The following is a 12,753-nucleotide window of genomic DNA, read 5'->3' on the forward strand; positions in this document are numbered from 1 at the left end:
CTTATGGCTAGATCTGCTTTGACTGTTAACATTAAGAATTTTTAATATAGGACCACCTCACATATCAGTCCCATATTTCCTTTTCGCCTTACTGTTATTATAATCATTTTGAATAAACGAGTTGTCTTCTATTCAAGGTAAATATTTAATTAATCTTAGGATCTAACTATTGAAGTTACAGATTAATCCTAACAAGATTTTATTCGTCAAATAATATTTAAGCATAATTTGATGTTGTCTCTTTAATACTTCAAAGTGTCATAATACAAAATACTCAAATTGAAAGTGTCTGGTCGTATCATTACTCTTTATTCATATCATTTCACGAATGTTTCCTTTTTTCAGACAATTTTCATGTTCTATAATTTCTACCTTACGAAAATTAAAGTTAGGGTTTTCTTTAAAATGGTTTAAAGCTAAGGCTGCTTTCTTCTCATACAAAATTTTTTCAGTTTTACAATCTTTCGTGTTCTGTTTTCTTTTAATTGTTAACAATATTTCGTTTCACAACTGCATTGTATTTTATATACCACTCCTGTTTTTTGTTTCACACGTATCGTATTTTTCTATTTTTTGTATATTGCACTAATTATTAACATTATAAAACGCTAATATTTAATTGGTACCTCTTAAACAATCGCTGATCTTATAAGATAGCAATGGTATAAAAAAAAAAAGACAATATCTCATTATGTTTATTGGTCTAATTCTATAGTTAATAACTAAATGTAGCTGCTATTTTGTCAAATATTATCGTTTCTTTTTCAGGAATTCTATATTTAACGTTCTATTAGTCTAACAAATTTCTCATAAATGCGCCAAAAATTATATTTTATATAAATCACAGTAAAAACAAATCTTATAAATATTGTTAAACATATTTTCTTGACATTTTACTATTATAGATCGTTCGTATGTATGTGAGTGCCTAAAATTAATTGGAAAGAAACGAATAATAAAACTACTTAATTCGTAAAGCGATTAGTCTTTAACAAGAACTTAAGTCTTTAGCAAAATTTAAAGCTGGAAAATAATGATTAATACGTAAAATAGCTTTTGCAACATTTATAGTTTATTTTTTAATTTTTTCTATGTTCCAGATAGAATGATGCTCGCAATCTTGTTTGGTACAATTTTATTTCTATTCGCATTACATTGTGTTATAAAACATAGAAGAGAGAAAAAACTTTTAAGTCTTATGCCAGGACCTTACGGATATCCGATAATTGGGAATTTGTATCACTTTCAAATTGAAAATGGTAAGGAATATTAAAATATATTTATTTAGAAATTATACTGAAAACTGTGATTTTTCCAAGTCCATATAAAGTTTTCACTTAATATTAACTCTTTTTCCAATAATACAGAACATTTACTTAAGAAATTCTGGAGAATATGTAATAAATATTATCCAATTTTTAAGCTTTGGAACTTCTTTCTTTCTGTAGTAATTCTACTTGATCCCGACGATATTCAGGTAAATTTTATTTGAAAATAAAAGCAAAAAAATATATTCTTTTTATTTTGTTTCATTTTTTTTATTAATTTTACTGTTTAGAGTATAAAATAGCTAACTGGGTGACATTTTATTCATTATAAAAAATACATAGTCGAATATTCTTTAAACAAGCACAAGCATTTAAAATTACTTTAAAAAAGCATGGCAAGATTATCTATGTGTCTTTTTGTAGCTACGTTTTTAAAAGTCTATTTTTAGTTTTCGCTATTTCATTTTATGTAATAAAAAATCTCAGATAATGATAAAAAAGAACTTTGATATTTATAAGAATATAATGTCTTGCTTCAAACAATTAAATGTAAATCAAAAATATTCAATTCATATAAGTTAAAAAATATGAATTTTCATCGTAGGAACTATTAAAGAGCAATGAACATATTGAGAAAGCAGTCTTTTACAAATATGTTAGGCCCTGGCTTTCCTATGGATTATTAACTAGCGGCGGTAAGCAATTTAAATGAACAAAAATAATCTTTTTATATATCTAAAATAAAATATACTAAATAATTAAATGAAAAAGGGCATAGTAAAAATACGTCTTTACTTGTTCGTGTTTTACAAAGAGAGTTCGTTGCATTTCTTTCCTTTCTTCGACATTTCCATCTGTTTCTCTTACAATTAGAGTTTTCGATTTTAATAACTATAACATATATTTCGAGAAAATTCCATTGGTACTTTATCCTCGAAGTAAGCTTGCTTGGCATAGGAGCAACTTTTCCGGATCGGTTTTTTATCTTATAACAGTGCGAGCCAAATGTCACAGACAGAATGATATTTTTGCACAGAATGATAGTTTTTACTTTGACTTGGATATCATTGAGGTATTTTATTATATAATTATCTTGTCCAGCAATGTATAAAAAAAGTAAATAAAGAAATCACTAATTATCAAAGCCATGAGTCGGCAAATTATGCAATAGTTTTATCGTTAGAATGAGTGAGATAGAAAAGAATACGTAAATCAATATACACTAATATATGCGGTAATGAAACAATTTGCGTCGGCATAAAAACTCTTACGGTATTGAGAAAAAAGCCGGGACAAGTGAATGCTTTATTCCAGAAGGAAATAATATAAATAAATAGTGGCACGAAGTGCATAAGAAATGTCGGATTTTATTTACATGTGAACGTTTGTCTCTTTGTTTCCATTATTCTTTTGTTCTTGGCACTACTTCGTTTTTAGTCGTACTGTCCATTGCTAGAGTCACATTTCAACAAAGCAGATCTTTTCAAAAGTGCTCAATTTTATAAATTTTTTTAAATTTCCTAAGGATTTAAATTCAACCGTGTAATTTATTTATGAGTATAAACTTGGTAATAAAACTACAAAGGCTGCACGCAAAATAAATCAGGCGTTTGGGAAAAATACTGTTAACAATCCAAAAGTGCAGCGTTGATTTAAAAAATTTCAGTCTCGTGAATTTTCCCTACAAAATGAACCGCGAAGAAGATCCAAAATGTCTATGAAAAATGTCTATGAAATCTTTCTGAAATTGGCAAGTATAAAAAAATGGAAAAGTGAGTACCGCACAAACTAACCGAGCGAAATAAGCTGGATGGGTTGAATGTATGCCTATCATTACCAACCCGATTTTTACAAATGAATTAATATATGAAATTTTGCAGTACCCAACTTATTCACCAGATCTTTCGCTAATCGACTTTCATTTTTTTAAATATGACAGGCTTCCATGCATTAAAATCTCGTTGGGAAAAATGTATTGGGAAATAAATAGAGTTTATTTTGATTAAATAAATAGATTTAAAAAAAAAACATGCCGTTTTATATATTCACTTTAAAATCCGACATTTCGTATAATCCAACCTAATACAAGGTTAGATGATTGTTTTGGTTCCATAGTCGGTTGATTTGTTTCGGTATCAGCTATTGTTCGAGTAATGAAACTATGGTCGTTATTAACGATTTTAATAGGTGAAATATTGTTTATTTCAATGGTCAATGAGTTAAGCCAAAAACTTGTACACGCGGTTAGCCAAGAGGGTGCACCGTTTTTCCTCACAAGAACATTGTTCATTTAACCCTTGTATATGCGACGTATACTTAAGGTACGTTAAACTATATCTCAACGTATATACTATTTGAATACTTGTATATACTCGAGAGCGGTATGTAGACACGTATGTACTTAATAACGATTAAAAAAGGAAAGATCCTTATAATAAAAAGAGAATAAGATGCAATTTGTCATAAAGCCTTATATAACTGATTATTATAAATAGATTTAATAAAATTTTAAATATAACCTAATTTGACAGGTAAAAAATGGCACTTACGACGGAAAATGTTAACACCTGCATTTCACTTCAATATTCTTAAATATTACTTTACTTATTTAAATGAGGAATCACGAAGTCTTATCGAATCTCTTAAAAAGGAGGGAGATGGAAAACCTGTTGTCAAAGATTTACGAACATTTATCAGCAAATACACTCTTAACGCAATATGCCGTCAGTGAAGAGAACAATTTTCTATGTATTCTAATATGTAATTAATAATATTAGTAATCATTTTTCAATTGCCAAATCTCTTTTGTAGAGACAGCTTTCGGTACAAAATTGACAGGAAAAAGCAAGCTGGAATCTGAATATCGTAATGCAGTCCATGCATATAGCAAAATTTTTGTCTATAGGTAATTCAATAATGTTTTTTTAAGAAACGAAGTCGATCGAATAAAGAATGTGATTTATTGTTCATTAGACTTGTAAGACCTTGGTACATGAACGATACTATATTTGCATTGACGTCGCATGGTAGACTGCAAAAAAGGTGTTAAAAACGTTGCACGGTTTTTCAAGAAGTGTACGCTTTTCATACTAATTAATTAAATCTACGCTTTCCTAGAAAAAAAATCTAAATTTAAAAAGTTTTACATTTATTACAGATAATTGCGGAAAGGAAACGTTTTCATAAACAAACTAATGGGAAATATTTGCAAATCTATGAGAATATTGAGGAAGATGACATTTTTAATAAGGGTAAGAAGAAGGACGATGAAATTATTCGCATTTTTTAGATAGGAATAAAATAAAATTAAAGAAATAAGGTCAATTGAGTTTTTATGTTACAGATTTTCAGTCCAAAAAAAGACTTTCTATGCTTGATCTGCTTATAGCTTCATCTTGGAAAGATAATCAAATAGATGAGGAAGGAATTCGTGAAGAAGTTGATACTTTCATGTTTGGAGTATGTTCTTGTATATGTATAAACTTAGAAGACAAAAGTAGAAAAATATTTTATGAAATAAAATTTTCTAGGGTCATGACACTACTGCAAGTGCACTGACTTTTGCTTTGAGTCTTTTTGCTAAACACAAAGATGTCCAGGTAATATTTCCAGCAACAATTATCAGTAGAAATTATTAGGAAAAAAAATAATGTTTTACTTTTAATACATTTATAAAGAAAAATCATTAAATCGTTACACTAATTTTTGTAGCTTGTTTCCAATACTGATTAATACAGATATTAACTTTAAATAAAAAGTTTCATCGGAACTCGAATTCGAACAAAAATTATTAAAATTTACTAAGTTGTTTAAGTTTAACGATTTTCATAGTTCATATAATGAACAATAAATGACGTATTTATTTTTAGGAAAATATAAGAGACGAGGTTAAATCGATTATGAGAGAAGACAATAATTTGACGATATCGTCACTTTCAAAGCTCACGTATTTGGAGAGATGTTTAAAGGAATCGCTTCGTTTGTATCCAACCGCTCATTTAATTTCTCGACAAATTTTTCATGATATGCAGCTGAGTATGAAATATTTGCATATATATGTATACTTTAATATCATCTGTGTACTATTGATTCTTTATTTTCTCCATTGTGAAATCATATTAATTTTGCAGAACAATATTTAATTCCATCTGGTACTATCTGCGGGGTTAATATTTACAACGTACATAGAAATAAAAAATATTGGCCAAATCCAAATGTTTTTGATCCGGACAGATTTTTACCGGATAATATTAAAAGACGACATCCCTACTCCTACATTCCATTTAGTGCGGGGCCGAGAAACTGTATTGGTAAATGTTTCATGCAGAAGTGAAAATCTAAAATTACCCTAAAATTGCTTTTTTTTATTCGTCTGTTCTTCATTTTGCAGGTCAAAAATTTGCAATGATTGAGCTCAAACTGTTTGTAGCATTTATATTGTACAATTTTGAGTTGGAATCGGTGGATGAACTAGACGACGTTACATTTTTGGCAGATCTTACTTTAACCTCGTCTAAACCACTTCGGGTCAAATTTATACCTATTGCATAGGTATTTTTATATACATTGTCCTTAAAAAAATAAGATAGATGCAAATAAAGTTTTAGAGAATTTATTCGTAATTGGTAAATATTGTTAGAGAATAAAAATGAAATTTTAATCTATTCTGTATAACTAGGTAATATATTTTAATCTATTCTGTATAACTAGGTAATATATTTTAATGTTTAAAGAAAGCAATTTCATATTTTTTAATTGTATATATCTATTTGGTTGGCAACTAAGAAATTGCGGATTTTGTCGATTGATTATTATTAAAATAACCGCACTCACTTAGTTGCCAGCCTAATATTTAAATATTATATACGAAAGTTAAAATTGTCAGTGCGCAGAAACTAAAGGGGTGAAGTAAGTAAGAGGGCTACCGTTCCTTGCGAATTTACGATACGCAATGAGTCACTGGACGGGAACGCATCACACGTTTGCGCTTGAGCAATATCTCAATTGCGGTGAATCGTTGATTTGTGCACATCGGACTTTCTGAGCTCATTTTAATATTCGACAAATAAGTAATGGACCGAGCACGCATTTTATTTGTTCATAGGTTCAAAGGTTCAAACAAAAAGGGACAATGGTTAACCAGACGTATTCAGGACCATCAACATCAGTAAGGACGCTAGAATGCGTGACTCAAGTTCAACGTGAAATTATGCGGAATCCACGTAAATCGATAAGGAAAATTGCAGCCTCTATGGGTAGAAAAAAATCAACAATGTACATAATTATAAAAAAAGACTAGGGTGGGTACTTATGTACAGACGAAAAATCAACACTACGAAGTCTGTCAGATATTTAGGAAGCGCGGGCAAAGGTGATTTAAAATTTACGGCATGAAGTCTTTTCTTATTCTTCCTTTTTTTATTAGGGACTTTTATCCTGTTATAAAAAGCATTTTTGCTCAAGCTGTACACCCATCCAAAGTTCTAATCGTACTCAGTGCTGCTTGACTTAATGATCGAGCATGAACTACTGCTGTTTAGTCTACTCAACTCGGCAATTTATTAAAAATAATAATCTTGCTTCTGTAAGAAACAAATAATATAATTTTCTTGAAAAATATTTATTCAAAGCATTAGAAACCTTATTCTCTCCGCATAGCTGATCAATATTTTACTGGAAGAGGGAGCCCATTATTTTCAACAACAACAAGAAGAAGCCGACGAACCTGAAATTATGAAAGATTTTGGAAGACATCGTTTTCTTTTTATTCATACTGGGAAGAAACCATGTGCATTAATATTCTATCAGAAAAATTAAACAATGAATACATCTTAGTTATTTATAAATTATTTTCTACTATAATTCTGTTGCGTATCCTACGCAAGCGAGTGAGCGAGATCATCTGGACGTTTCGTGATATCGACGCGTGCGGAGATATAGCGACAAAGAAACATCTTAGTTACGGTGTAACAAAAGGGAGCGCAGCGAGCTCCTTGCAGGGCGCTTTCGTTCTTCTAGCACGCGTTCTCCCACCATTTCTATTAGGCCAATCATATGCATTGACAGCTACGTTATCTAACTTTTCGGTAATTGGTCCGCGCGGTGCATCGTCTTTTTCTATAAAAACCGCGTGCTTTCACACTTAAATGCTATTCTACCACGAGACTTGCGAGCGATCACATCCAAGAGAGGAGATACACTCCTGCGCTACTATTACATCAGTGGAACAAAAGAACAAAGGAAGAAGGCACGTGGTCAGAATTATATTCTGCCTTTGGAATACCATCATCATCGATAGCTGCCGATAGGCAAGCAAGCGAAATATCATCATCAACTGTACTTCAACCAGGGTTTTTATGCCGAAAGGCTTTTCCCTGCATCGAGCCAAATAAATTGTACTTATTAGTACTGACTGGGCTTAAAAATATATTTTAATTTATTTTTACAAATCCTCATTCCTCATATAAGGTAAAAGTCCCCTCGGTTGGCCAGGCCCCCTCTATCGGCCACTTTATGCCACAACAGTGATTATAAATTATATGCTGATGTGCACATGGTGACAGTTTTAAAAAAAAACTCTCAGTCGTGAATACGAGTGCGAGTGAGAGACGAAACTTGTTTTTCTCTCTTTCTATTTTCTATGCGTTAGCGAGTTTTTTCGTTTTGGGCACCGAGTTTCGAGCATTCTGTATTTCTATATATATCGAAGTATAAGCGCGGCGTTTTTAAATCGAATCTTGATGCTTATGGCACGCCGTTTTTATATTTATTGTCAAAAATAGTAAACTTTGAATAAAAGAAAAACAATAATTCATTTTAACAGAAACTATTATTATTTAGTCGAGAGTAAAAAGTAATGAATTAATTTTATGTCTCGACACAAAAAATTAATTGGTATTTATTTATTTATTTATTTATTTAATAATATTTTATTGACGCTAGAGCCTAAGCTCCCTAAAGGCTATTAATTACAGTGTAGTACAAAATAAAGATGAAACGAAACGGAAATTAAAATTGTGTAATTATTATTAAACTTATCATTATAATAGTAGTAACGCACTGAAAGTAGATAAAAGTAAAAAGAAAAAAAAAAGAAAGTAGGAAGTAAAAAAAAAGTAGATAAAAGTAACAAGTTCATCTAGTTAATATATTAATTATTGAGGCATTACGCAACTGTAATAATGAATCATATAGCATAGGTCTTCGATATTATTTTAAATCGCGAGCATCGTATTCGAAGACGTAGAAGAGACCTTATAGTGCATTCTTGAAGACCATAAAATTATCAAACAAAGTTCTATGTTAGCTGAGAGGTGTCGATGCGACGGACCGATTGGTCGCCAGCCTTCGAAGTGGTGTTTACTAACTGAGTAAACACTCCTCTTCCTACAAAGAAGAAACGATTTTTTTTCGGTTTAAAAACGGTTTGTAACTACGAAGAATTTCACGAAAATGAGCAAGAAAACGATATAAAAATCGAATACACTTTTACATCGTTGTAGATAAATAAATAGATTTTGTGTTTCATAAAAACTCCGTCTCATATTATTTTCGTTAAATGTTCGATTCATTCTTGAATGAAACATAGTTTTCATTTAAAAAAAAATCACTTAGTACACTTGGAAAAATAAAACCATTTAATTTATTTACAATATCAGAAATATCAAAATTTATCGCTATTTACACCGTTCGCGACTAACATTGCCTTCATTATATTCTACAAAAATATACAAATAAATTTTTGTGAGGCAAAAAATTTATATCAATTAATTATTCTAATTAATTTTATGGCGAGACACAAAATTAATTCATTATTTTTACTCTAGACTAAATATTAATAGTTTCTGTTAAAATGAATTATTGTTTTTCTTTTATTCAAGGTTCACTATTTTTGACTTAAAATATTTTTTATTTAAAAACGCCGCGCTTATACGCTAATATATATAGATATACAGAATGCTCGACACTCGATGGCCAAGACGAAAAATTCTCCCTACCGAATGAAAAAATAGAAAGAGAGAAGTATCGGTTGCTCATCTCACTCGCACTCGCATTCAAGGCCGAGAGACCCGAAGATTGTCGAAGATCCTTCGTTTGTGTATTAGTACACACGGACGCTCGCACGCACACTAGCCCGTTCGCGTATAAAATCTGTCGGAGGGGCGAGACTTGCTTCCACACAATTATAATTATTTTTTCCATCTTTTCTCGCTTAATTTTGCAGATACAAAGATAAACCATTAAACATTTTTCATATACTTTTTAATTTACTACAACTTTTGTTTGAAACTTTTTTCGTTTAAATGCCTAGATTCTAAGATAAGGCCATTTTTTAAACTTTTTTCCCCTTTTTCTCAAGAACCCGGTATCAGATTGCAATAAAATTAGCACCATTCGATTTAGCGTTGTCGATTCGCCATTAAATCAAATTTTCGGAATGATAAGTGAAATTAAAGAAGTTTTGCCCTTTTTGACTGGCCTATAAAAGAAAAACAATATTTCATTTTAACAGAATTATTATTATTTAATCGATAGAAAAAATAATGAATTATTTTGTGTCTCGCCATAAAATTAATTAGTATAATTAAGTGATATAAATGTTAGGTTTCACAAAAATTTAGTTGTATATCAAATTAAATACATACTCTTTTTAAGACGAAATTTAAAATTTAAATATTATTTCTATTAAATTATGTATTTTATAAAATTTTAAATTACTGATTTTTTGTCTCGTAAAAATTTATTAGTGTATCAAATTGAATACTTATTTGAAAAAGAAAAATCTTATATATCTACACATAAGATTAATTCAAGATATAAAGGAAAAGATATTCTAAAAACATGGAATTTATTTTCTGTCTAGACATAATTTTAATTCATTTTTATTGTGTTGTAAGAAAACATTAATGCATTTGTTTTCAGCTTAAAAGTCATAAAAATTGCAGGAAAAAAATTAAATAGGCCACAAAATAATAGAAATTTAAATTGGATAAATTAAAATTATATGACGACTGCGCGTACTATATCAAAATCGAATTGAAATACCACAATTATAATAATTCAATTAATTGAAATAAATTAAAAATCACACAGAATTTGTATTGTGTCCGCCGAAAATAATCATTGTCAATGTACTCTCTCATTATGCGCATAATTTAAATATTTCAATTAAAATTTAGAACATCATTTTAATTCCGTCAAAATTTTGTTTAGAAATTTAAATTACATACTTAATTTTAATTCTCGCATTACAATTCGAGGCATTCAATCATATACATAATTTTAATTCGAGTATTAATTTTCTTTCGTCACTTTTAGAAGTTTATGTATCAATTGTTATTACTGTTGTTATTGTTACAATAATGTTTCCTTCTTTGTAGAATATAATGAAGGCGGTGTACATGGCAATGAATTTTGGTATTTCTAAAATTGTAAAAAAATTAAATAGTATCATTTTTCCAAGTGTACAGAGTGATTTTTTTTTAAAATGAAAACTATGATTCACTCACGAATTGGTCGAATATATAACGAAAATAATATGAGACGGACTCTTTATGAAACACTAATTCTATATATTTATCTACAACAATTCAAAAGGATATTCTATATTTATATCGATATCTTGCTCATTTTCGTGAAACACCTCGTAATTATAAGCCCTGGGGGGGTCGTCTATTTCTGCGGCAATATCGAAGAATTCATTTCTTGCCATATCTTCGACATCCTCGTCTCTTTCTTCTGCTCGAATCTCAGCTGAGTTCTCGACTGTGCTGGTGGAAAAATTGGAGGAGGATTGTCCTCCACAGTATTGGCACAGTTGAGTGCAAAGTAGACCAGTTTTTCGGCAGCTGCAACGTATAGCTTTGCTGTTTCATTGTACCTAAAACATAAACATGTAGAGAAAATGATTAAGAATTTGCGTGCGCAAAGAATGTGTATATTATTTTTAATAAAATTCGTTCCGAATTCGCGAAATATTAGACCTTACAAATTTATTACAACATTTAGACTTTAAAAATTCGTGAATTTTTTAAAAAATCATTGAGTCGTGCAAATTTTTGCAAATTTCCAAATATCGTACTAATTTTTGTTTTCTTCTTCGAATCAAGTATAACAAAGGTAACGTTGGTGTTCAATTTAAAAGAGAAACGTTAGATGGTTAACATTTTACAAAATTATAAAATTTTTAATTTTCAAAAAATAACTAACTTGACTTGTTTCTCCATTCAATTATTTAGTCTATTAAAATTTTTTTGAGAACTTACCATTCTTAACAAATTGTCAGGCGCTGAATCTTTACTATTCATGATAGGAATCATCATCGTGGTGGTTTGCTTCCAGCCCCAATCCCGTGCATCCAATTTGTTCCCCAACCACAATTGCACCTGATAAAATGTGCGTTTCACGTGTTCTCGCAGGACGGGTTGCGTTGGAGGTAAAGTCGCCAATCGAATTTCCACGGTGGTGTCCGTGGGCAGCGATGCAAATTTTTCGTATCGAGCATCACTGACCGACTGATTCGGATTTTTGAAGTTGTATAAATGTGCAATTATTTGTTCTGCACATTCACACAGACTCTCTACTGTACTCGTTACGTTGTAGAATATTTTTACAGCATTCTGCAGATTGTCATTCTTTTGCAGAATGGAGATGACGTTCTTCTTTTCTTTGCCGTACATGGCACTCGTCGTGTCACATCCTGCGAATGCGTGGGCAAATAAAATATACGACTTCAGATGTGCGTGGTCCTCTGTATAATACAAAGTATTTATTTTACCACCTGGCATAATCTTGTAAAAAAACAGAGGATTGGAATTTGATAAACCTATCAATAAAATCAGCAGGTCGGTGTCATTGCTGACAACTGCCACTTCGCGGCCCGTATTTTGCCTTAGCTCTATCGCTGTCCTTGTTATAAGCGCGTCCGCATTTTCTTGAGCGAGTTTCACGTTGAAACCATGTGCACGTAAATATACCACAAGCATCTGCACCAGTTTCATTTTGTTTTTCACATTCGACAAAAATTTTTTTTGGCTCAAAGTAAGGAATGTGCTTTCGTTGAACTCGATATCCGGTGCCATATTTTCTTCACGTCGGCAGTATCTCTCGTACGACTTTATTCCAGTATACTCGTCGTTGTATTCATCAAAGACGATCGAAGAATTTTCTCCGTATTTGTTGATGATGTGCCAATGGTACATTTCACAAATTTCTTGAAACGATGCTCCATTCGGCCAGCTGATATTATGCAGAAGGAATCCACCATCAATGACAAAGGTTATGTTTCGGATCGAAGTTTGTAATTGTAAAACGTACGGCTTAAATAGTTTGTTCAGTTCGGACTTCGATGTCTTCCTCATGAGACCAAACTCATCGAATAAAGATAAGGGATACGGTGAAAGTTCGTACTCTAATGCTTTACGTGTTTGTACCTCGTCACTGTGAAATATATGCGAAACACGTTGAAAGAGTAAAACAGGGTCGA

At 30.8% G+C, this 12,753-nt stretch overlaps 1 protein-coding gene across 1 annotated transcript; it reads left to right on the forward strand.

The window, feature by feature from the left end:
* The first annotated feature begins 1,198 nt into the window (after positions 1-1,198).
* On the forward strand, positions 1,199-5,869 carry LOC122513558 (cytochrome P450 4C1-like). The gene is made up of 13 exons (XM_043629963.1): positions 1,199-1,259; positions 1,368-1,477; positions 1,873-1,963; positions 3,800-3,991; positions 4,080-4,173; positions 4,242-4,278; positions 4,311-4,343; positions 4,426-4,519; positions 4,612-4,727; positions 4,799-4,867; positions 5,138-5,303; positions 5,399-5,578; positions 5,659-5,869. Exons 1-13 carry the CDS (start codon positions 1,199-1,201, stop codon positions 5,817-5,819), a joined length of 1,404 nt encoding a protein of 467 aa, XP_043485898.1. The 3' UTR covers positions 5,820-5,869.
* Positions 5,870-12,753: the final 6,884 nt, after the last annotated feature.

The sequence above is a fragment of the Polistes fuscatus genome, unplaced genomic scaffold (genome assembly GCF_010416935.1).
Source record: "Polistes fuscatus isolate 324 unplaced genomic scaffold, CU_Pfus_HIC Scaffold12, whole genome shotgun sequence".
Lineage (NCBI taxonomy): Eukaryota > Metazoa > Arthropoda > Insecta > Hymenoptera > Vespidae > Polistes > Polistes fuscatus.